The 22,936-nt window shown below is 53.7% G+C and overlaps 1 protein-coding gene across 3 annotated transcripts in view; it reads left to right on the top strand.

Moving 5' to 3' along the window:
* Positions 1-8,942: 8,942 nt before the first annotated feature.
* Ncs1 (neuronal calcium sensor 1) overlaps positions 8,943-22,936 on the top strand; it is a 51,096-nt gene continuing 37,102 nt past the window's right edge. The window contains exon 1 of one of the 3 annotated variants that reach the window (XM_074052998.1): positions 8,943-9,085. In XM_074052998.1, coding sequence (XP_073909099.1) covers positions 9,022-9,085 — 64 coding nt within the window. In that variant the 5' untranslated portion in view covers positions 8,943-9,021. Of the gene's footprint in view, positions 9,086-13,980; positions 14,103-22,936 lie in introns of those variants that run through there. The other 2 variants (XM_074052997.1, XM_074052996.1) reach the window with 2 other exon arrangements.

The raw sequence follows: 22,936 nt of genomic DNA, 5'->3' as shown, positions 1-22,936 counted from the left end.
GCACGCACGCACACACACGTAATAATAATAATACAAAAACATGTCATTTATAATAGCTAAATACTGCATACTGCTATGTATTCTAGGTATGTCACTTAGTTCTTATAAGGATTCTGGTGAGAGGTGTACTTTAAATTTTACTTAAGGAGTTTAAGTAACTTCTCCAAGGCCACAGAGCAGGAAGTGGAGTGGGGTTCCAGGGACCCCGGGCTCCACTAGTGCTCGGCCCCTAAAACACAGGACTGGAACTCAGCCCTGATGTAGACAACCTGCTTTGCAAATTGCCCCAGGTGGGAAATGATTCACTCCAGGCAGCTGTACAGCCAGAGACCCCACAGGGAAGATGGAGAGGAAGATAGCAGAATTCTTGAGGGACACCAAGGATCCTGGTGCCCAGGCTGGCTGCTCCACTGACTAGAGGACGTTGACTGACTGCATCTTGGCTCATGCCCCTCTCAGCTAAGACCCTGCTTGCTTCAACGTCCTCCCAATGTAGTGTGCTGTGGCAGCCACTGCCCAGGGCTGAAGCCAGTCCACAGGAGCATGTGGTGGGACAGCGACCTCAGTGTATGGTTATGGCATCTGCCAGCCATGATGACCCAGATGGCGTGGAGCCGTGGCTGGGCGGCTCCCTCCAGCACTGCCCACTCTGTGAGAGCCCACTCCTTATCCTTACAGTTCACCCAGTAAAGGCTAGCTGTCCTGCTCAAGCATTTGACCTTCACATCGGGGTTCACTGTCATCCCTCACCTTGGGAAAATGCTCTCTTCCTCTGTCATCTCTCCTGGGCAAGCAGGAACATGGGTCCCTTGGGGTTGTCTGTTCCACAGAACCATGGTTCTTCAGAACGTCTCCTGGAGCTTGTTCATTTACACAGGGTCTTGCTGTGTAAGCACACATTATTTACACAGGGCTTCCAATTCACCATCCTCCAGCCTTGGCCTCCCAAGTGCTAAGATTATAGGCATGCACCACCACACTCAGCTTCTAACTGGAGTTGAAAAATAGTATTCTACAGCTAATTAGGTGTGGACAGTACGTGTTTAAATAAAACAGTACTTCTCAGAGCTTTTACCGTGCTAATGTGCACTATGAGTCATAATGATGGTAGTGGGGGGTGTCCTCCAAAATAACTTGACCAGGAACCCTTTTTCTCATGTGACATGTATACCATAGAAACTGGGTTTGTTTGGTTTTTTTAAGTCCCCCATTAGATAATATACTTTTGACAATTCTTTTTCTGATATAGAGAGCAAAATATGATTAGCGTTACTTAATTAAAATCAGGACATACACAGATTTCTTCCCCTCATGCAGCTGGGATCATCCTACAGGTTTTTGAAAGCTTTATGTACTCTGTTGCCAGCAGATCTCTTGCCTGTGGATAATTCCCATCCAGGCTACTATTATTGTACAGGACCCCATGGTATGGACAGGCTGAGCACTGTAATTCACGTGTAGGCAGCTTCCTTTTGTGTTGTTGGTATAAATTTGGTTTCAATGACGTTTTGCAGGTAAACATTTGTGTAGGTCTCCGTTTGCTGCCTTAGGATGAATCTCTAGCCAAGGAATTACTGCGTCAGAGGTTCAGACAGGCACTGCCAACTGTTCAGAAAAGCTGGGCCCACTCACACCTGCCCGCTGGGTCTGTACGCCCATATTCTGCTTCCTTCGCCAACACTGGGTTTCCAATTTGCTTTGTGCTTCTATGACAACTGGTACAGAACAGCTCTGGTCGTGCGCATTGGCTTCTGGCTCCTGTGCAGTGGCCTGCTCAGGTCCTCTTCTCAACTTTTTATTAAAGACGCTCATCTTTTTCTTATTTGCTGATAATTGTTTTTTCAGTGCTGGGGCTTGAATTCAGGGCCTGCACCTTGAGCCACTCCACCAGCCCCTTTTTGTGGTGGGTTTTTTTGAGATAGGTTCTCATGAACTATTTGCCCAGGCTGGCTTTGAACCATGATCCTCCTGATCTCTGCCTCCTGAGAAGCTTGGATTACAGGCGTGAGCCACCGGTGCCTGTCTGATAAAGCTCTTAATAGGTTATAGATACTCTGCCAGTTTCCCTTTGGGGATGGAACCCTGTGCCTCCAGCCTGGGAGGCAAGGGCTCCATGTGAACCACACCCCAGCCCTGAAGATAGTAACACTTTGTCCTGTCCTTGAGTAGTTTATAAAGCTGAAATTGACACATACTAGTGGAGATTTGTGGGATACAATGTGACAATGCCTGACAAGTACGCAATGTGTCTTTTTTTGCTCCTTTTCTAGCTCCTCAAGCTACAGTTAATTCTTCCTATTTTCCCCCAATGCTGGGGTGGAGCCCAGGGCCTTGCCGATGGGAGGCAGGTGTTCTACCACTAAGCTCCATCCCTAGCCCTTACTGTATTCTGATACCTGTTATCCAGCATCCCTCTACCCTTCTCCCTGCTTCTAGTGACCACGATTCCACCCTCTTCTCCCATGACATCAGTTGTTTCAGTTCTCACAGATGAGTGAGGACATGTATTGCATCTTTCTTGCCTGGCTTACTTTACTTAGCAGCTTCTAGTTCCTCCTGTTGCTGCAAATGATAAGACTTCATTCTTTTTAAAGGGTGCCTAATATTCCAACGGGGATCTGCATCGCATAGTCTTTATGCATTCATTTACCAGTGGATACCTAGGGTGATTCCCTATCTTGGCTGTTGTGAACAATGCTGCAATAAATATAGTTCAAAAAATTTTTTATTCTTATAACCCTTCCCTGCTAAGATTGGATTTATTTATGATAGGGAGTGATTTGTCAAAAGCCACACAGTTCCTGAAGGACAGACAGGACCAGGGCATCACACTCTTGCTAAGGATTCAGTAGGGCCTATCCTCTTCCCCCTCCCCCTCCACAGGGCCAAAGAGCACCCCTCTCCCCCAGCAGCTGACCACACTGGGTATCTTCCATTTGCATCCCTGGCCCTACCCAGACCTGGGGAGCTGAAAGGAATTTGGTGGGACCCTTCTCCTTTATTCGTATAAAGTAGACCAGGTGCCACTGTGGCAGGTGTGGTCTGGGGGGCTTGAGGTCCCCTGGGAGACCCAGGACAGCTCCATGAAGGAGGTGGTGTTTGAATGGAGATTTGAAGGGATGGTCAAGACAGCCTGGCCAGTACAAATATAGTGTGAGCTACCTCAGGAGTTTAAAATGTTCCAGTCAACCGGGAGCTTCATTTTAACAATATATTTTACTGAACCCATTCTATCTGGATATGTAACCAAAATTTCAAAATATATTACTGATACACTTTTCATACCTCAGAACCTGGTGTGCATTTATTTCACTTGTACAGCACATTTTTCAGTTTGCACACAGGCCATAGGTCAGGTGCTGATGGACAAGCGTGGCCAGGGGTTCCTTGCTGGACCTCACAGGTCTGAGTGTTTGCTCTCATAAGGGAGGTAGTGTCTGCAAAGGCTGGAAGCCAACGGTTTGGTTTGTCAGAGCAGCCAAGAGAAGTGGGAGGAAAGGAGACGGCCACTGCCGGCCAAGCAGGGCTTTCAAGGCCTCAGAGGCTTTGCCCTGCAAGCAAAGAGGAGCTGAGTGAGGAGACTGACATGGCAGGTGTGCTAGAAACTCGCTCTGGTGCAGTATGGGGATCTCAGAAGAAGCAAGAAAGACTCTGGGGCACCCTCTTCAGCCATCTCTTGGAAATGGCTGTGGTTGGATTACCCTGACTGTGGTGGGAGGGCGTGTGGGGACTGAAGCTCACAGACTGGGTGTGGGCGATTGGACATAGGGGTTGGGTGCTGGAGAGAGGAGGAGTCAAGAGTGTTTCACATTGCTGGCTAGAGGGTCTTCGGGCATGAAGAGGACCTTTTGCCCAGGGGAAGAATGATTGTGTTTTGCGGGGAGCAAGGAGACTGTGATGACTTACCTTTGGGATCTGATGAGTTTGAGGTGCCTCTCCCATAGACACCCAAACTGACCCATCGCTAAGGCAGTGTAAATGTGGACTGAGATCTTGAGAGAATGATCTGGAGAGGGCTGGTGACTCCACAGGAGACAAAACTAAAGAACATCTAATCCAGACCCTGCCCACCTATGTGTGGCGTTTCCTCTGAGTCAGCTTCTGGACCCATGCTTTTAGGTGGTGACCTCATAAAATATGAGAAGGGACCAGATGCTGGGGTGAAGGCCACCCCCCACCTCATTCAGATCACGCATGTCTGGAGGGGACCAGGAATCTGGATCATGGAGGACAAGGGGCCTTGTCTCTGGCTCAGGACGGCCTCCTGCTTGGGCTCACTGCAAATGAGCACAGGAACTTGCAATCATATTTTTCTTATCCCAAAGCAGCCCATCTAATTGTAGAACACCGTCCGTATCAAATACAGATGAGGTTCTGGAATTAGATAGTGATGATGGTTGCACAACATAGCAAAAATGCTAAAACTGCTGAACTTTTTGCTTTAAATGATGAATTTCATGATATGTGAATTCTATCTCAAGAAAGAAAATGCAAGAAAAAATGCAGATGAGGAGAAAATAAAAATGGCTTGTAATCTCACCCTACTGATAACTGAGAAAATACCTTGGGTTTATTCTGAAGGCTGCTTTTACACAGGTGCGTTTCTATTTAATTTGATGACTATACACACTAGTTTTTAACCTGGGTTTTGTTTGTTTGTTTGTTTGTTAACATAAAGCTCAGCTCAACATCCTCTACTTGGGTCTCTTGCAGACATCTCAGATCCAACGTTTAAGTTCAAGTTCGTGGCTGTCCTCTTCAAACCTGGTACCCTCTGGTGGTACCAGCCATTGATCCTCCCAGCAGGGGACATTTGACTTCTTCTCTCGGCTTAGTTGCTGCCCTTGACCTTCCCTGGGGGATCCCTTCCCATGCCTTCCTCTCCCCTACCCCAGTGTAATCAATTGCCATTCACGTTCCTGGACTCCTTGGCACCCCAATCCAAACAGCAGCTCACAGGACCTCTTCACCTGAGAACCTGGAAATGACACACCCACCTGAAAACAGCTGCCCCCTTCTTTTCACTTAACTAAACTTCACAGCAGAAAGAACTGGAACCTCTGCTCTCAGAGAGTGGCTAGGGCATCAGAGACAGTGGACTATAGCTCTGTGTCCAGGACACATGGCCTGAGCAGTTCCAGCTGATGTGGCCAGGAATCCTTTGGGCTGAAAACCAGGTCAGAACAGAGGGTGTGGCTGGTGCCAGGCCCAGCACCTCTGACATGCTGTCCCCACCAGGGGCACCTGAGACACCCTTGCCCAGCCAGCCCCTCCACATTTCCCTCCTTGCTGATCCATGTTTTTCCCACCATGTCCAGGACACCCCACATCCTGATGCAGTTCCCCTTGTGGCTGGGAGCTCTGCTGTCCCCCTAACCTGTACCTGCTCCCTTAGTGACCTCAAGCCAGCTCTGGCTCCACAATGATCTTCCCATGATGCCCCAGCCTCCACCTGTAGTCTGGGCCTGTCCTTGATACAGACTCCTGCATGGACTGCATCCTCTGCACCTGCACTTGAGTGACCAGACACCATCTCAGCTTCACCTGCAGAAAGCAGAGTTTGGCTTTTCCCACCACTGAACCACCCACTATCCAGGGCAGCAGGCAGAAACCCTTTTCAGGTGCTCAGATACAGACCTTGGTCTTTTTTTTTTCTTTTTTGCGGTACTGGAGTTTGAACTCAGGGCCTACACCTTGAGCCACTCCACCAGCCCTTTTTTTGTAGTAGTTATTTTTGAGATAGGCTCTCTCAGAATTAATTGCCCAGGGCTGGCTTCAAACCACGATCCTCCTGATCTCTGCCTCCTGAGTAGCTAGGATTATAGGCGTGAGCCACTGGCACCTGGCTCAGACCTTGGTCTTTGTCTTTGACTTCTGCCTCGAGCTCCTGTACTAGCCCATCAGGCCATCCTGCTGTCACTACCCTCAACAAATACCAAGTTCAATCCGTGGTTCTTACATTTCCCCCACCAGCTCCTTGGTTGGTGCCACAGCCACCTCTGGTAGGTCCCTGTTTCTTCCCACAACGGGACCAAGGAAGGGGGCGATGAGTAGTCAGACCCTGGAGTTTCCCTCTCCCACCTCCACTTTGCCTTCTGCTGTGGGCAGAGCGTCGCCCAAGGGTTTGTGTGTTGAATTTTAATCCCCTTCGTGAGGTATTAGAGGGTGGGAACCTAATCCGACTGTGGTGCTTAGAGGTGGGGTTTTGGGGAGGTGATTAGGATTAGATAAGGCCACCAGGGCAGAGCCCCTGCAGTTGAGCTGGTGGCTTTTATAAGAAGAGAGACACTAGACAGACAGATAGGCCAACACACACACACATACACCCCACATCTTGCCATGGGGTGACTCTGCCAGCAAGGCCAGCATAAGATGCTCTCCTGGACATTGCTCATTGGGAACCTTAAGCCCAAATAAATCTCTTTTCTTCATTACTCATCAGCCTGCGCTTTTCAGCTATTAGCCACGGAAAACCAATGCACCCTCCAAACCCCACCTCACCAGCACCGGGCCCCAGCCGCTCTCCCCGCTCTCCCTTCAGGCTCCACACAGGACCTGGGCCCGATTCCTCTCAGCTCCTCCCTTGGCCTCTGGTGAGCTCATTGCTCAAACAGCCCTTTCTCCATCTAAAGCTCACAGCTCCTGACCACAGCAACTACCCCACCTCCATCTCTCCCCTCTCAGATACTGTGTTTTACTTGTGCCATTTTGTTTAGTGTTTGTGTGACTTAAGTTTTTCTTTTGCAAATCATTCATTGTTGATACTGATCTCTGCTCAATAAACTGTAAACGCTATGACAGCAGGGATTTTATCTATATTCCCAGAGGCCTGGAGTATAGTAGATACTCAGTAAATACTTGCCCTATGTTGGAATGAGTCTGAGAAGCCCCAGAACCTCCCTGACTCCCTGGCAGGTGTTTCCCTCTGTTCCCATGGGGATGGGGGAGGGCTTCCCAGAGCCCTCTGTTCCTTGCGTGGTGTTTGTCACCAGTGTGCTGTGGGGCAATCTGGAGCAGGTCTATGTACACTCATGTCACAGTGGTGTCCCCAGTGCTCAGCAGTGCCTGGCACATGCACAGTAAGCAATAAACTTGCAGAATGAGCCCCTGGGTGTCTAGATGGTTCTAATTGCTGCCCCTGTGACTATCATGTCATCAGGTCATGGTCCCCACATCTCCTGCTGAGCAAGATGCTCAGGCCAGGCTGGGCAGCTCTGGGCCCCTCTCAATGGCCCCCTCACTGCTATCCATTCTGATTTGCAGGTCTCTCCAGACCAGCTTCCTCCACTGAATGAGTCTACACACCACTCCAGCAAGCACATCCTCTTGTGAAAGCTTCTGCAGCCTGGGTCCGGCCTGGGCGGGCAGTCAGGAGAAGCTGGAGGGAATGCAGCTAGAGGTAAGAGAGCAAGGGGCTGAAAAGCAGTTACCCACTTAGTATTCCTCTGGGATTCCCTGAGGCCCCAACGCTGAAAAAGTGGGGAGAAAGAGCCCCTACCTCTGGCCTCATCCCTGCTGGCCTGGAGAGGGGGCTGCCTCCTCTGGTGGTCTTTCCTCACTTCAGGCCCAGCAGGGGCCATTCCTTCCTCCTCCACTCACTCACCGAGGTTTTACATGTATATGTATCTTGGTCTCCATATGAAGCTCCAGCTGGCCCCCGGAGTGGCAGGGATTGAGGTATGGACCACCACATCTGGCTCTCAGAGGTGGCTGAATTTACCACTGCCCCTCAGATGGCCTGCTGGGTGTGGAGATACCTCTGCCCTCACTGCAGAGGGTAAACCACACTGAAGAACAGGCCAAGTTTGTGACAGATGCTAAAGAGAAAACAAGGCTGGTGGGGAGGAAAGGTCTCCCCATGTGTTGGTATTTCAGCAGGAGGGCCAGGGACAGCCATGCTGGACTTTCTCCTTGGACCCCCATCTGGATCTACTTGCCTCTACTCCAGGTCTGGAGCTTCCCCCGCCCATAGCTCAGCCTCCTCCGCAGACCCTCCAACTTCTCCACACAGGCCATAGAACTGGGAAGGCAGGTCCAACCCCGCCAGCCATGTGGAAGCCCCTTCTTTCATCAGCGCTGGGGACAGAAGCTAGCTCCTTGGGGATGGGGCTTACCAGGCAGGTCCCCATGGGCCCTCAGCCTCGTCACAGATCATTGCACACCCCTGTCTGGAGCCCTGTGCGTGGAAGACCGCTTTTGGACTGGGGTTCTGTGAGTCCCCTCCAGGTTGACGGGGACCCTTTCCCGGTCCCCCTCCCTTCCCACCCTGGGCTTGGAGGTCACCTTCCCCGAGGCCGTGGGTAGGTGTCCCCACTGCAACACGAGCCGGCCTGCACAACAGGGCCCGCCCTGCGAAGGCTGGGAGCGTGCCTGTCATGTTGGCCTCCACATCCCCCAGCGCACGACAAATCCTGGTGGAATGAATGAATTTCGCCGGGCAGGGACTTGGCCTCATTCACGACACATCTTCCGGGCCCTCCCTCCCCGCTCCGCCTTGGAGGGGGGATGGATTCGAGGAGGGGGCGGCGGGAGGAAAGGGGGCGCAGGTTCTGCGGGCGGAGGCCGGGCCCGGCGGGTGCGGGTGCGGGTGCGGGGCGGGAGGTGGCGCCGGGCGCTGAGTGGCGGCTCCGGGTCCACCCCTGGCGCGCCGGTGCGGGCGGGAGGCGGGAGGCGGGGAGCGCAGGGGCGGCGGCGAGCGGCGGCGCAGCAGCAGCGAGCATGTGCCGCGGAGCCCAGTAACCAGGGACGACCGTGGCCACCGAGCGGCGGCGGCGGCGGCGGCGGCGGCGCCCAGCCCAGCGCAGCTCCGCGCCGCGGCCCCGCACCGCCCGGGCCTGCCCCGCGCCCGCCCGCACCCGGGGCCCCGCGCCGCGCGGGCACGCGAGACAAAGGCGCGGCCCCGGCCCGGCTCCCAGCCCAGCCCGGCCCGCCGACCTCGGCGCGCCCCGCCCCGGCCCGGCCGCTCCCGCTGGGCGCCTCGACCGGGTCCGGCCCGGGGGGCGGGGGCCGCGGCCGCCGAGAATGGGGAAATCCAACAGCAAGTTGAAGCCTGAAGTTGTGGAGGAGCTGACCAGGAAAACCTACTGTGAGTGCGCGCCGGGACCCCCGCGCCCCCCTCGCCCTTCCCCCACCCGGCTCCCCGCGACACTTTCCCGCGGCCATTCCCTGCCCCGCCTCCGCCCCCGGCCCCTTGGAAGCTCCCGGCCGCGCCCCTACCCCACACCTGGCCCCATTGTTCTAACCCCCACCCCACCCCCCATCCCTAGCAGTGCGCCGACTGTCAGCGTGCGCCCTGCACCCCAGGCCGGGAGGGGACCCCCAGCCCACCCGCGGCCCCCTCCCCGCAGAGCTGTCCGAAAGGCACGGGGTGTGCGAGGGGCGGGGGGGGCGGTGGTCCCGGGAGGGGGCGCCCGGGTGCAGTGGGGCTCCGGCTGCGACTGGAAGGAGCGCGGCGGGTGGGTGATTCATGCATCACGATGCTGCTGCTGCTGCTGCTGAGGCTGCTGCGAGGTTGGCCTGTCGCCCCCCCCCACCCCCCGGCCCTGATCTCGTGGGGGGGGGCTGGGGGGAGGTGGGGGGCAGACTTGGCAGAGAGCTAATGGCAGTGACTGCTAATGGCACTTGGGCACCCGTGAGTTGCTGCATTTATAGGCTGACTGCTTTGGTCCTGTCTTCCCTCCGCCCTCGTCTCTCTGTTTGCCACACCAGGAAATGGGTTTATACAGCCGGAGCTGGCCTGAAGGGTTGGATCATTTAACCATCTGGGGTGGCCCCCAAAATGAAGGTCTGTCCGCTTCCTGCTTCTGGAGCTCAGTCCCAGTGTGTCTGTCTCCACTTGCCCAACTTCACAACTCTTCCAAGACCTCCACAGTTCCAGTTTCTCCTTCCTAGGGTCCCCATTCCCTGTGGCCTTTCCAGAGGTGGCCCGGCATGCCAGGGGTTAATGGCACTGGGTTCTGGCCACCCTGTCTTTCTTGGGGGACTGGGAGAGGCTTCATGGCTGACAGGGCCTCTGCCTGGCTGTTTGGGAAGGGAGCAGCGGCCTAGGCTTGGGTTGCAACTCAGAAGCCAGACATGGGCAGCTGCAGACTTGGAGCTTTTCATTACCCCAGAGCCAGTGGATTGACTGCCACCCTGTGTGTAGATGGAGGCCTGGGAGGCAGCTCTGGTGCATTGCACAGCCTCAGCTCCCACCTCCCCCCAACCCCCATCGGTCTTCTGGGCACGTTTGCAGGGCTGGGGCCAAGCCCGTCTTCAGCCTTGGGCTCCTCACCTCCTCTGTGCCTGAAACAAAGAGGGCTTTTCCACCTGGGTTCTGGTGCTGGCCCTGTCCTGCAGAACTGTGCAGTGAGGGGTACACTTCCCGAACCAGGAGTCACCTGCTCTTTCTTCCCAAAGTGGATGGGTGGCCCTTTCCAGTCTGGTTATTGTTTTGTGAGATTTACTCTTTTAAACTCTGTCCAGATATGACCCACAAACATCAGCAGGCAGGCTGCAGTTGGGACCTCCTGGGCCCCTGGGCCTGGGGAGGCGGAGGTCACCATGGGTTTCTCCAGGAGTGGAGATATGGGCTGCACCAGGTTGTCTCCATCAAGGGAGAGAAGGGGGACCAGAGCTGAGTGAAGCCAGGTGTCCTGATTGCTGAGCGTGTCATGTGCTGAGGCCTGCATCCTTACTTAGCGCATCACTCCTCACCCAGAGCCCGGCTCATGGAGGGTTCTGCACCTATTCCATTTATAGATGAGGAAACTGAGGCTGAGAAAGGTGAGGTGGCATGCCCAAGATGCCCCTGCTAGTTTCCAGGTGGTTCTGGGACTTTGAGCTCAGGTCCCTTGCCCCAAAACTGTGCCCAGGGACCCTGGAGCTCATGCCATAAGCTCTTCTGTGGCTCCCTCTCTGGTTCCTGCCTTAACCCAGTGATGGTGGATTCTGGATGAGAAAGGGCCTCAGTGGGAGGGGGTTTCCTAGAAGTTGAGCCAACAAGCTTGGATAGGAACTGGCCCATTACTACTGGGCTATTTTTGAAGGCCTTCAGAGATGGGGAGCAGCTTTGTTTGGGGAGAGATTGAGGTAGGCTGGGTGCTTTTCCTGTGTAGAAGCCCTTACTGGGGGTAGGGAGGGGTGGTAGGTTCACTTGCTTCTGGTCTGTCTCCCTCAGGGCAGGCCCTGTCTGTGTGACTAACAGCTATCTCTGCTTGGATGGGCATCTAGTAGGCCCACAGACGTTTGTTGAATGAAAAAATGTCCCAGCAAGAAAAGCAGAGAAAGCCTGCAGCCTGTGTCGGGCCCCAGATGGGCTGCTTTCCCTCTACTGGGGAATGGAGCCATCTGCTCTTTGTTCCGGGAGGTCTGTGTGTGGGGTTAAGAGAAGAGCCATCCAGGAAGGACTCTGAAATGTCATGGAGTCCTGGAGAGCTTGCTAAATCCCCAGGTGCCTGGACCACCCTCCCGGGTTTCCAGATCTTTAGGTCTCGGACAGGGTCCAGGGTTTTCTATCCTTGAAAAGTGTGGGTCATTCAGATTCTGGGGAGCCCTAGTTAAAGACCCACAGTTGTGACAGATGTAGGGGGTCCTGGGCCACCTTGTGCACAGCTGACAACAAGGCTAAGCAGAGCTCAGTGCGTGCATGCGTGCGTGTGTGTAAGCAGGGGAATGTCTGAAGACTGCAGCTGTGGCCCTCACTGCACACATCTGGATTCAGAATAGCCAAATCCCTCCATCTTTCAGGCTTAACACCCCAGTGCAGAGCTTTTCCTTCCTCTGCAGATGAGGTTATTTAATTGCTCTCTGCGTCAGATGCCACCCCCAGCTTCCAGGTTTAATTCCTGTCCAGCCAGTCAGGACTTAGAACAGTGGTCAGCAGCGCCAGGTTTCTTTGAGCTCTGGCTTCTTGGTGCTTGGTGAGGCTGTCGCATCCCTGTGTGTCCAGGCTGTGAGACAGACCAGCCCCTCTTGCCTAACTAACTGAGCCTTATTTCCTCATCCACAAAATGGGTAGAGTGTTACGTGGCTCTTGGTAAGTGGTCAGGGGCTGTTCACAGTTAATGTTGTTTTGGCCACATAACACAGCTCTCTCTCTCTGTCTCTCGCTGTCTCTCTCTCTCTCTCTCTGCAATGCTAGGATGGAACCCAGGGCCTTGCACATTGCACACAAATGCTCTACCCCTGAGCTACATTCCCAGCCCTTCTGTTCATCTTGAACTAGTCTTAAGTACATTTTCTGACAAACTGCACATCTCCACGGAGGTCTCTTCCTCTGGCCCTGGCCTTTGTGCCTGGCACAGAGGCATAGGGAGGTGGGGTCTGCATTAGTTTTCCTGGCCTAGCCTCTCTCCTTGCACTTGTTCAGGGCTGCCCTGCTGTTCATTGAGTGTTCACTGGTCACGCAGATAGAGAATGAGGGAAATGTCAGTTCTGCCCTCAGGTGGAAACCAGCCAGGTGGCCTGAACACTTCAAGCGAGTGAGGCTCGGTCCTTTGTCCAGGTCTGAGTGCATCTGTGAAGGAAGCGAGGCCCGACAGGCAGAGGCTCTACCCTCCTCAGCCTCTCCCCGAGATTCTTGCTGGTACTCCCTAGGGAGCCTCTGTCCGAGACTTGGGGTGGTCACCTCCTCTTGTCACCTTTGGTTGGTCCCAACGCTGCCTTGACCTTACCAGCCAACCTCGAGTCACTTCTGCCTCTTCCCTGATGTCCAGGATAGTGGCCTGCACACGCCAGCCTGTGGAGGGGAGGGGACAAGGGAGCTGGGCCATCAGTGGCTGACACTTTTGTGACCCAGAACAGAGGACGCCCCAGCCCCAGCTGTGGTCTAAGATTGAGAGACGCTGGAAGTCTTCAGCTGGGCGCGGGTTGCTTTGCTCTGGGGCTGTGTTGGGACCCCAAGTGTCTCTTCCTATGAGATAGAATAGTTTCTGATCGTTACCCCCCGCCCCAAGCTTTCTACCAGAGAAAGGCGAGATGTCACCTTGGGGAGGCAGTATCTGGCACCTATCTTGAGACAAGTGCAGGAGCTAGAGCGATGGCTCCGTAGGGGTGTGCTGGGCCCAGTGTTGAGGCAGGGATGAGCTGCCAAGGACAGGGAAGGGCAGAGGAAGAGGAAGGGCTTTCCAGAGTCCCTGACTGGCCTGGAGCAGAAGAAAGAGGCCCTTCCCTCCTCCACTGAAGGCCGAACCAAGCAGAAGCACAGAAACTTAGGTCAGACTCAACCCGACAGTGGGCATCTGGGCAGAAAACAGCAGCTCTGTTGTTAGGAAAGGACTCTGTCCCAGAGAGCAGACTGGGTCCTCTGGGGCTCTGTGACCTTGGGCAAGTCACTCACCTTCTCTGGGCACCAGTGTGTTGGGCTGTGACACCTGCCCTAATAACTGCATGGATTCACTGAAGAGAAAACCGTGGGGCCATTAGGCCATTAGGGGTTGGAGCCAGGTGTTGGGGGGATCTAGTCTTTTCTTCAGGAAGGGAGGAGGTTTTTCTTCCACCTCTAGAAAACAGGCTTCATGGGAGGCCTCAGACTTGGGGGGGATGGTTTTGCATGGCACCTGGTTCTGAAGGGACTTCATGCCTCTCCTGGCAGTGGTTGGTCCCAGGGTACAAGTCTTAGTCTTTTCCGCAGGAGGACGTGATCTACAGCCTGCCCCCTTTTCGGGGTGCTGGCCAATGCAGGAGAGACTCACCTGGGGACTGTAGAGCTCCCCTCCTCTCACAGTCTGTTTCTACTCTTCTTGCCACCCAGGATACCATGCAGATTCGGACCTGTTCCCCCTCTCCCCTCAAGGGGAAAGCCCTTTTCCTGGCAGCCCATGTGTCTTGGGATTGACCCAAGGCCAGGCTTAAGCCCCCTTGGGGCAGGGCACTGACAGTAAGGACACTGAGGGCTGTGGGAAGGAATTTGGATGTTGTCTGAAGTGGGCAGGGTGCTGTGGAAGGGTGGCGATGACGCTCATTAGACATGAGTTTGAAAAGCTCCCTTTTGGCCACGGTCCAAAGAACAGATGGAGTAGTCATGGAGACCAAGGTGGTCATGGTGACGAACCAGGGATGTCACTGGGATGACGTGAAGGATGGATTCCAGATCTATCAGGAGGAAGATTTAGCGGGGCTTGGTATGTCGTTTTCATTACATTGTACATTTAAGATGTCTACTTTTTATTTTGTAACTTTTGAAAACCTGATGGGAACATTTGCCCACATCAGTGACTGTTCTTCTGTAGCATGATTTTTAAAAATGGTGTGTAGTATGAAAGCAACGTACTTTATTTAATCCCTTGTCATTGAACAGCTAAGTTGCTTCTTCCCCTCAAATATCAATAGTGCTGCTGGGAACATCTCTGTTCTAAATCTTTGTACATATCTATCTCTCCTTAAAGAAAATAAATAAGCAAAAATGAGGTTACACAGTTATAGGCTAGGGACATTTTAAAGGCTTTTCCCGTTTTTATTAGTACATATTAACTGTCAGGTATGGGAGTTTCATTATGAGTGTGGCATGCATGCACAGAAATACTTTAATTAATTCACTCCCACTATTACTCTCTCTTATGCCCTCTTTCTCCCCCTTTAAACATTTTTTTTGGCAGTACTGGGATTTGAACTCAGGGTTTTGCTCTTGTGATGCAGGTGCTCTACCACTTGAGCCATGTCTTCAGCCCTCTCTCTCTCTATATATATAAATATATATATATATATTTATGTATGTAGATAGACCTCACAGGGATGTGTAAGGTGTCTCATTGTGCAGTGACAGTGACAAAGATACTCCTTATATATATATATTTATATATAACTATACATACAATTTTAAAATTAAAAAATATATTTTTTGCATCTGGAGTTTGAACTCAGGGCCTTGAGCTCACTAGGCAGGGGCTCCCCCACCTGAATCACTCCACAGCCCATCAATTTTTCACAGGTTTTATTCTGTTTTCATACATATGTATAATGTCCTTCAATGTCCTGTCTCCTTTTATCCTTGGAAGGGTCTCGCTCTGTAGCCCAGGCTGGCCTCGAACTCATGATACTCCTGCCTCTGCCTCCCGAGGGCTGAGAACACAGGTGTGCGCTACCACACCTGGCTTAAAAGTCTTTTGAATAAAAATTGCTAAATTGCTATGCAGAGCAGATGTTCCAATTTCTGTTTCTAACAGTGTGGACGAGAGAGTGCCCAATGTCCTGTGTTCTGACCAGCGCTGGGTGTCACTGTTTTTCTTAATCACTGCCAATTTTATGGGGAAAAAGAAGTTCACCGTTTCGAGTTCACTTCTTTGATTTCTAGTAAATCAAATCCTACTTTTCCAGTTAGCCAACTGATTTCCACAGAGGTGGAGTACCTCCTCCAAGGTCACATAGGAGCAAGTGGCAGGGGCCGAGGACTCTAGCTTTGTGTCATGGTGCTTCCCACTGTGCTGTGGCGAGGTGCCGGTGGGGTCCAGATGGGTGTATCTTGCTTTCTTTCTTGAAGACTTCTGATGTAGTTCGTGTTGTCCTTGATATGTGTGGCAGTCTGGTAAGGAAAAACTCAGTATGAATTAGAAGGAGCATCTTGTCACCGTCACTACACAACGAGACACTTTGCACACCCCTGTGAGGTCTACCTACATGGGCAGTTAACCTTGGAGATTTGACTGCAGTTTCCAGGTATCGTGGATCTCAGCTGAGGATGGGACAGCTGGGTCCTGCAAGTTTTGGCTGTCCTGGGCCCTTGGAAGCAAATGTGCCTCTACATTTGGAGCGGCCGGGTTGGTGGCTTCATCCTTCTGCATCCCTCTGCAGTGACTTGATGGGCTGGGGAAGAAGGGCCAACTCCAGAGAGCTGGGTTTAGGGCTCAGAGGGTGGGAGAATGACCTGCCTGGGCTTCAGTCCCAGAACTGTTGTGGCCTGGATAGTGACTTTGGGGTCACTAGTCCCCTCTGGGACTCATGCCCCTTTCCATACAGCGTTCTGATTGCCAGAGGATATGACTTCGTGGGGAAAGTGTGCCAGCATTGGGTGTGCACAGGATGGAGCGTGCATGGGCTCTGTGGCTAATGTCCAGCCTCAGGATGGTCCTGGTCTTCCGGTGCCTTGTTCTCATCTGTGAGTTGGGATAATAAGACCCAGTAGCAGGGTTGGTGTGAGGTGAGCTGTTGAACTTGGCGGCTCATCCCAGATGCTTCCTTTTGCTTACCCGTGGTGGTAGAGAATAACCAGTAACAGATGACCACGGCTGTGACTGTGGTGGGAGTCTGGTATTACATATGTTCTGTGTGGCCCAGGCCCCTGCTCAGTGTTCATGTGTGTGCATCACCAACTCCTTACGTGAACCGCTGCTTTACAGACAAGGGCAGGGGGTGGGAGCTAGCCTGGTAAGTGAACAGCTGAAGTCTGAGCCCTGTCCTGTCCCTCCTGGAGCCTGCACACTCAGCCCCTGGGCCATGGCGAGCGGCCCAGTGCTGGTGGGAAGTGCCAAGAAGGCGCTGTGGAGGTGAGCGGGTGAGTGTGAGCACGAGTGGGGGCCTGTGTGGGTGTTGCAGGCTGGGTGGGTGCTGTGGGCCACGTGTGCGAGTCCTGACTCATGTGTGCATGCTCCGAGTGTGAGTGACGGGGTCATGGTGTGTGTGAGGAGTAGGTGAGCTGGCATGTCTGTGCGTGCACGTGTGTCAGGTCTGTGCGTGGGGCAGCTCTGTGCAGATTGTAAATGCAGATGTGCTTGGGGTGGGGGTGCTGGGGAGGGAGGTACACGCAGGCCAGCAACAGTGGTAGAAACTGGGAGCTCAGCCTCTGGTACTGAGATAGGCTGCCATATTTCACCTGCCCCAGCCACGGTGGTCCCTGGAGCCCACCATAGCCATGGGGTGTGTCATCAGGAGGAGTGACACAGTGAGGACTGTAGTTTACCAGGTGGGTACTGAGTGTGGATGTCACATCTTTGTCATCTCTCTATGGCTGGAAATAGTGACTCTTGTGCCCAGTTTGCAGATGGTGCAAAGGACGTGCAGGCAGGTTCAGGGCTGTGCCCAGGCCTCCTAGCCAATCAATAGGCAGTCTGGGGCTCTGACTGATTGTTGCTTTGCTCAAGTCATTGCCCTCACACAATATGCCTGCCTCCCATGATCCTGGGCCTTGTGACACAGAGCTCCTGTGCAGGATGGTGAGTGTCCAGTCACTGCAGGCATCAAAGCAGCTGCAGGAGTGGCAGACACTGGCTGGGTGTCCTGGACTGTGGTATGTGGAGTGAGACTGGCCAGTGGGTTGGGTCCTTCCAGTCGTGATCACAGAGTCCCACTGGCTCCAGATGCCATACTTCCTGTGGACATTTGGAACAGCGCCTGCCTTAACATTCTTCAGGAAGGAGGTAGAGCTGAGGCCTGTGGGAATGTGTCCATAAGGGAGATGTTGGGAGCATCCGGGGAGCAGGGGACTATTGCTCTTGGTCCCCGACCCTCGGAGCTTGCTCAGCCTCTGGCACAGCCCTGGTATCTCATGAAGTGTCTGTTGGACAAAAGGAAAAGACTGAGGCCTCATGAGTATAGTTTGGGTTCAAGGACACAGTGCATGGTGACAGAGGGGACCCTGGTGACTGTAAGCTCCTTGAGGGCTGGGCTGGTGATGGCCATGCAGCTCTGGGCTCAGAGCTGCCTGTGGGTCGGGTCAGTGAACATGGCCTACATAGTCTGCCTCACACTTTCCTAAGAGTGTTTCTGGAGGCCACCTTGGTTTGTCTCCTGCTGACGGGTTCAGTTACCTGTGCTGCTGACCCTGGCAGCTCGCCAGGGCCTGGGGACTGTGCCTGTGGCTGCCCCTCTCTCTGTGCTATATGGGAGGTTGCATTTCTTAGCCCCAGAATGTCCACCAGGGAGCCCAGGTCGGGGTGGAGGGAAGGGGCTCAGGACAGCTGCTGGCTACGAGACTTGTGGGCTTCTAAGTGGCTCCAGGAAGCAGGCTAGGCTTCCAGGCCCCTGTGCTCTGAACTCCATGGCAGGGGAGGCGGGGAGGGAGGAATGTGGCTTTGAGGAATGTTTAACCCAGGCAGAAATAGCTCACTCTGTTTCTGTGCTGCAGCAGAGAAGCGGCATGGGGTGCCGCTATCCCCATCCAGCCTCAGGGCCATGGCTGCTTGGCTCCCCAACAGCTCTGGCCTTTTGGGACAGAAAATAGCTTTTTTTTTTTTTTTTTTTTATTAAGCAAGTAGCTGTTGTGGGAACTAGAAAGCACTCTGGATTTGGAACCAGATGGCTGAGCCCAGTCCCTCCATTTCTATGTCCCAGGCCTGTGACCGTGTCTGCCCCTCTGCGTTCTCTTCCCTGGGCCTGGTGGTGGCACGTGGAGCTGAGATGGCCCATATGCTGTCTGGTGTCAGGAGCTCCAGCTCAGGGACTCCTAGGCCTGGGTTCAAATCCAGCTCCTGTGCTTATTAGCGCCAGAACTTTGGCCAAGCCCTTTCCTAAGAGCCCTGTACTTCATCCACAGAATGGGCAGATGGAGCCAAAACAAGCCTCCCAGGATGGTGGATGGAGTTGATGTGACAATCCTCCCTCTGTGACCTGGTTGGGCAGGTGACCCCTGGACTGTGCTTCAGAGCAGCTTAGAGGCACTGAACATCTGGGGGCGGGACCCACCCCTGTCACATACAGCTGGCACCAGAGCCCAAGGGCCACTTCCACAGGAGGTGTCTCGGGGTCCAGCAAGCATCACTCCCTCTTCCCCTCCGGGGGCCGGAGCTGCACCTCCTGTGTGGCTCACTGCTGGGCCTGGGGCACATTTGTCAGAGTGGATGTAAATGAATAGTCTGGGGAATGAAGGAAGTTTCTTCTCCTGCTCCTTGTTTTCTACCCCTGTCCTCCCTCCTTCCTGCGGGGCCTCCTTCCGTGTCTGGGGGATCCTGGCCTCAGGAGGCCAGGTCTAGCAGACCCTTTTTTACATTTGGGACTGGGGAGACAGAGGGGTCTAAGCCACCAGCCAGCCATCTCGGCCCCTCCTTCAGCCCTCTGCACCTGCCTCTTCCTAGGAACCAAAGCTTCCTGTTCAAACCAGGAGACTGGGCTATTTTTGGCACTGTGGGGCGGGGAGGGGGGAGTAAATGCTTTCCTTCTGCTCAAAAATACATGGTGTGCGCTGGGCCAACGAGGAGCCTGGGAGCACTCAAAGCCTGTGCTGCGGGAGAATGAACACCCTTGCTGTGATTCCCGCTCCCCTCTGTGGCTCTGCAGCCCACATAACCCACACCGGTGACTATTGTCTTCAGTCCGCCTGTGACAGGGCACTTGGTGGGCCCCAGAGGGACATAGTCTTAATTAGAACTAACAGCAGCCGTCAAAATAACTGTGTCCTGGCTATGATTCCTGATTCCCAGCTCTCTGAGCTGGGGACGGTGTGAGCAGTGCTCTGGGGTGTCCTGTGGGAGATGGGCTGGGAGCCCAGGGCTCTGTGGGAGGCCATTCTGGCTGAGGGGGTCCTCAAGCCACCTCTCTTCTCCCTCCTTTGCTCCATGATTCAGAAAGTGGCTGTAGAATATCCACTTGCCCTGAGACTCTGGGAACACTGCTGGACGGTTGGATTTCCTGCCCTCTTGGCATTCGTAGTACAGCAGAGGAGCAGACATGAGGCCAGTCAGTATAGGGGTCAAAGACAAGGCATTGAGTCGTATAATGGAATCCACCTGGTCTGGGTTCTTTCTGGAGGGCTTCCTGGAGAAGGTGACATCTCAGCTGAGATCTGAGGGTAGGATTGCCTAAAGACTTATTCTTTAAGGACTTTCAAATTTGCTTTTAACTGGTCCTCCTGTGTTCTTGTTTGCTGACTTTGGCAGCCCTCCCCGAGGGAGGGGCAGGAGATGCAAGGCACAGAGAGCTCTGGCAGGAGGACCTCACAGGGATGCTGGGAGTTTCAGACAGAAGGGAAAGAATCTTCAGGTCTGGAGGCATCAAGGTAGTGAGGCAGCAAGGTAGGACCAGTCCAAGGGCCTGGAAGTGTGGCTGGAGTACAAAGGGCTTATGGCTGAGAGGTTGATGGGAAGGAGACTGGCACTGATCCCACCCTGACTGTAGGCCTGGGGGACTGACCAGCAGTTGCAAGCCCAGAGGTGAGTTGCCGAGGCCAGAGTTAGGTCTGGCTTACATCGTACCCCCATGGGGCCCAGGGTAAGACACCCAGCCTCTGTGGTCCCTGCTCCTGGCAGATAGGGTGTGTGGAGCACCTGGAGGGGCAGCCTGGGAAACAGTGGTGTGAGGGAGGCTTTGGGGGTGGAAACACCAGCAGGTGTCATGGTCAAGGGTCATAGTCTGGACTCTGGTACCCTATTACTGCCGGGAGTCCCGGGGCGGGGGGGGGGGTGACAGCCCACCCTTCTGCCGAGCTAGCTTGGGGGTTCTCTGGCTCCCCAGGACCATGACTGAGGGCAGGTCAGGGCCACGCCTCCTCCCTGGCTCTTAAAGGGCCGGAACCAGAGATCACACTGCCTGTGATCCTGCTGCTCGTCCTCCCTGAGTGGGTTCCAGCCCTCCTGGCCTCGCGTCCTGGAATTTTTGCCCCAGGACCTCCTGGGGTCCTTGTCAGTGCTGTTTGTCTAGTGCACATCAGGGACAGGACCTCAGTGCCTGTTTCAGGAGAGGAGGGGCCGTTCCTACTCCAGGTGCCCCCTGCTTTGTCTGTGTGTCCCCATCAGTTCCATCCGGCTCGCTCCTGGGTGGGAGTTTTGCATCCTTCTCTAAGGGTCTCTGTCTTCACCGCTCTGCTCTGCTCTGCCTTGGGAATATCTCAGTGACCTCCCACCACTCCTCCTTGGTCTCTTTACTCTATTGGTTGTGACAGTAGGGACTGTGACTGATCTTGCATCCACCTGAGCCATGGTGGAGACCAGTCCAACTTCTCCCCCTCCCAAGAACGAGGGAAGCCTGGAATGGGAAGGTGGGGGCTAGGGTAGGCAGGAGGGAGGGCTGCCCAACCACGGCTTCCTACAGCATTCTGCCTTCCTGGGCACCCATGTTACTGGTCCTGGTCACCGTACCTTGCCTCTGGCTGCTGTGACACCTTTATTAATAATGGTCACAATTGCCAACGTGTTGGGACACTTGCAGTGTTCTCTCTGCCTGGACCATGCTGTGCTCCTGTGGATAGCACTCTGTTTCAACAAGATGTGGCCCAGGGCACCGCGAACTCACCGTGCTATGTGAAGTCTGAGTGGTAGACGGATGGACAGACAGATGAACACGTGCAGCTGGCCCACCTCGGCAGGCAGGTTGCAGTCCTGCCATGTGCTTTCATCAACTCTGAGCTTCCCTTTTTACCACGTGGAAGCGGCTGTGTAGCTGTGTGCTTAAGGTCCACTTTCCTGTTATGTCAGGAACTTCGTGGACAAGAACCTGTCTGGGCCACTGCTGTGCCTTCAGAGCCCAGCTAGGGGCCTGGACCATTGGGAAATGCTCAAGAATTCATTGTTCGATGAATGCGGGACTGAAAAATCCTGTTTGTTCCTCTGACCACTGCTCAGAGGGGTATCACCACCCCCATTTTACAGATGAGAAAGTAAAGGCTCAGAGAGGTGAGTTCTGTCGTCCAAGTCACCCAGGGCCAGAGAATGACTCAGTTTAGAAAAAGATCCTCCCTGTGGAGCAGGAGAGTTGCTGAAGTGCCTCCCACAATGTCAGACAGTGCTCAGCAGTGTTGGGAAAATGCTCGTGGAACCGGAATCCCACACACCCACATTTCCTTGTGGCCTTGAAGTCCCCACCGAGGCAGAAGGTAGGGCTTGCCTTCTTTGGGACTCACTGTCTTGGAAGTCTCTTGAGTCTGGGAGCAGAGGTGCCTTGAACCGGGGAGCGGTTCTTGGGGCTGTGTGTGTGTGTGTGTGTGTACATGAGTGAGGGCTGGGGACATGGAGCCAGGTCCATTAGCCAAGAATAACTGAGTTTTAGAAAATATAAGTCACCGTGTCTACTTTGTAACTTACCGAAAGCAAGCTTGTCCCATGAATTAACAGGAACATATACTGAGCACCTACTGTGTGCCAGCCACTGCTTTCAACTGCTTCTCAGGCATCCACAGGTTCTGCACCTGAGAGGAAGGATCAGAAGGACAGACAATCACAAGAGCAGAAAACAAAGCTACTCCTGGTACCACTTCCCTGAGGCCACAGTGGTTAGCATTCCACCCAGGTCCTTCTGGTCTTTTTTCTGTTTGTGTCCTCCATTTCCTGAGGAAACCAAGGCTCAGAGAGCTTACTTCATGTCCAGCATCACACAGCTGGATGTGGTAGAGCTGGGGCTTGAACCTATGTCGGTGTGACTTGGCTTATTGTTAATGCATCAGCAGGTAGTGAGAACCTCTGCCCTTCAGCACCAGTGGGACTTTAAGAGCAGCCAACAATTCAGTCCTCCTTCATGGGGAACAGGTTGAGCATCCCAATCCGAAAGTCAGAAATCTGACAGGCTCCAAAATCTCAAGCATTTTGAATGGTGACATGATACGATGAGTAGAAAATTCTACCTCATGTGATGAGTTACAGTAAAAATGCAGGTTTACTAAAATGCACAAAATTCTGTGGTAGAAAGTGTGTACAGAACGCAAAGGAACTCTGGAGATGGAGTCCCATCCCCAAGGTTTATGCACACGTAAATATTCTAGAATCCAAAACAATGGGAAACTGGAAACGCTGCTGACCTGCAGCCTGTTTGGATCAGGGATGCCCTACCTGTGCAGGAGTTGGGCAGGATGTAAAGTGTCAACTCCCATGATGCACTTGGGGGATGTCTTGTACACCTGCTTCTCCAGCAAGTTCTGGAGTCTGGACCCTGGACCCTGCTTCCACCCTGGACCCAGCTCCACTGCAGATGCACGTGGGTGCTTGGACAAGTGGCTTCCCCTCCCCCGCACAATGGGGGTCATCAGAGTCCTTGCCTCACAGCCTCGCTCTGGCATTGAATGAGATGAACGCAGGCCGACTGCATAGCTCAGCTCTGGCAC

The sequence above is a fragment of the Castor canadensis genome, chromosome 13 (assembly GCF_047511655.1).
Source record: "Castor canadensis chromosome 13, mCasCan1.hap1v2, whole genome shotgun sequence".
NCBI lineage: Eukaryota > Metazoa > Chordata > Mammalia > Rodentia > Castoridae > Castor > Castor canadensis.
This window is presented reverse-complemented; position numbering and strand designations above follow the sequence as displayed.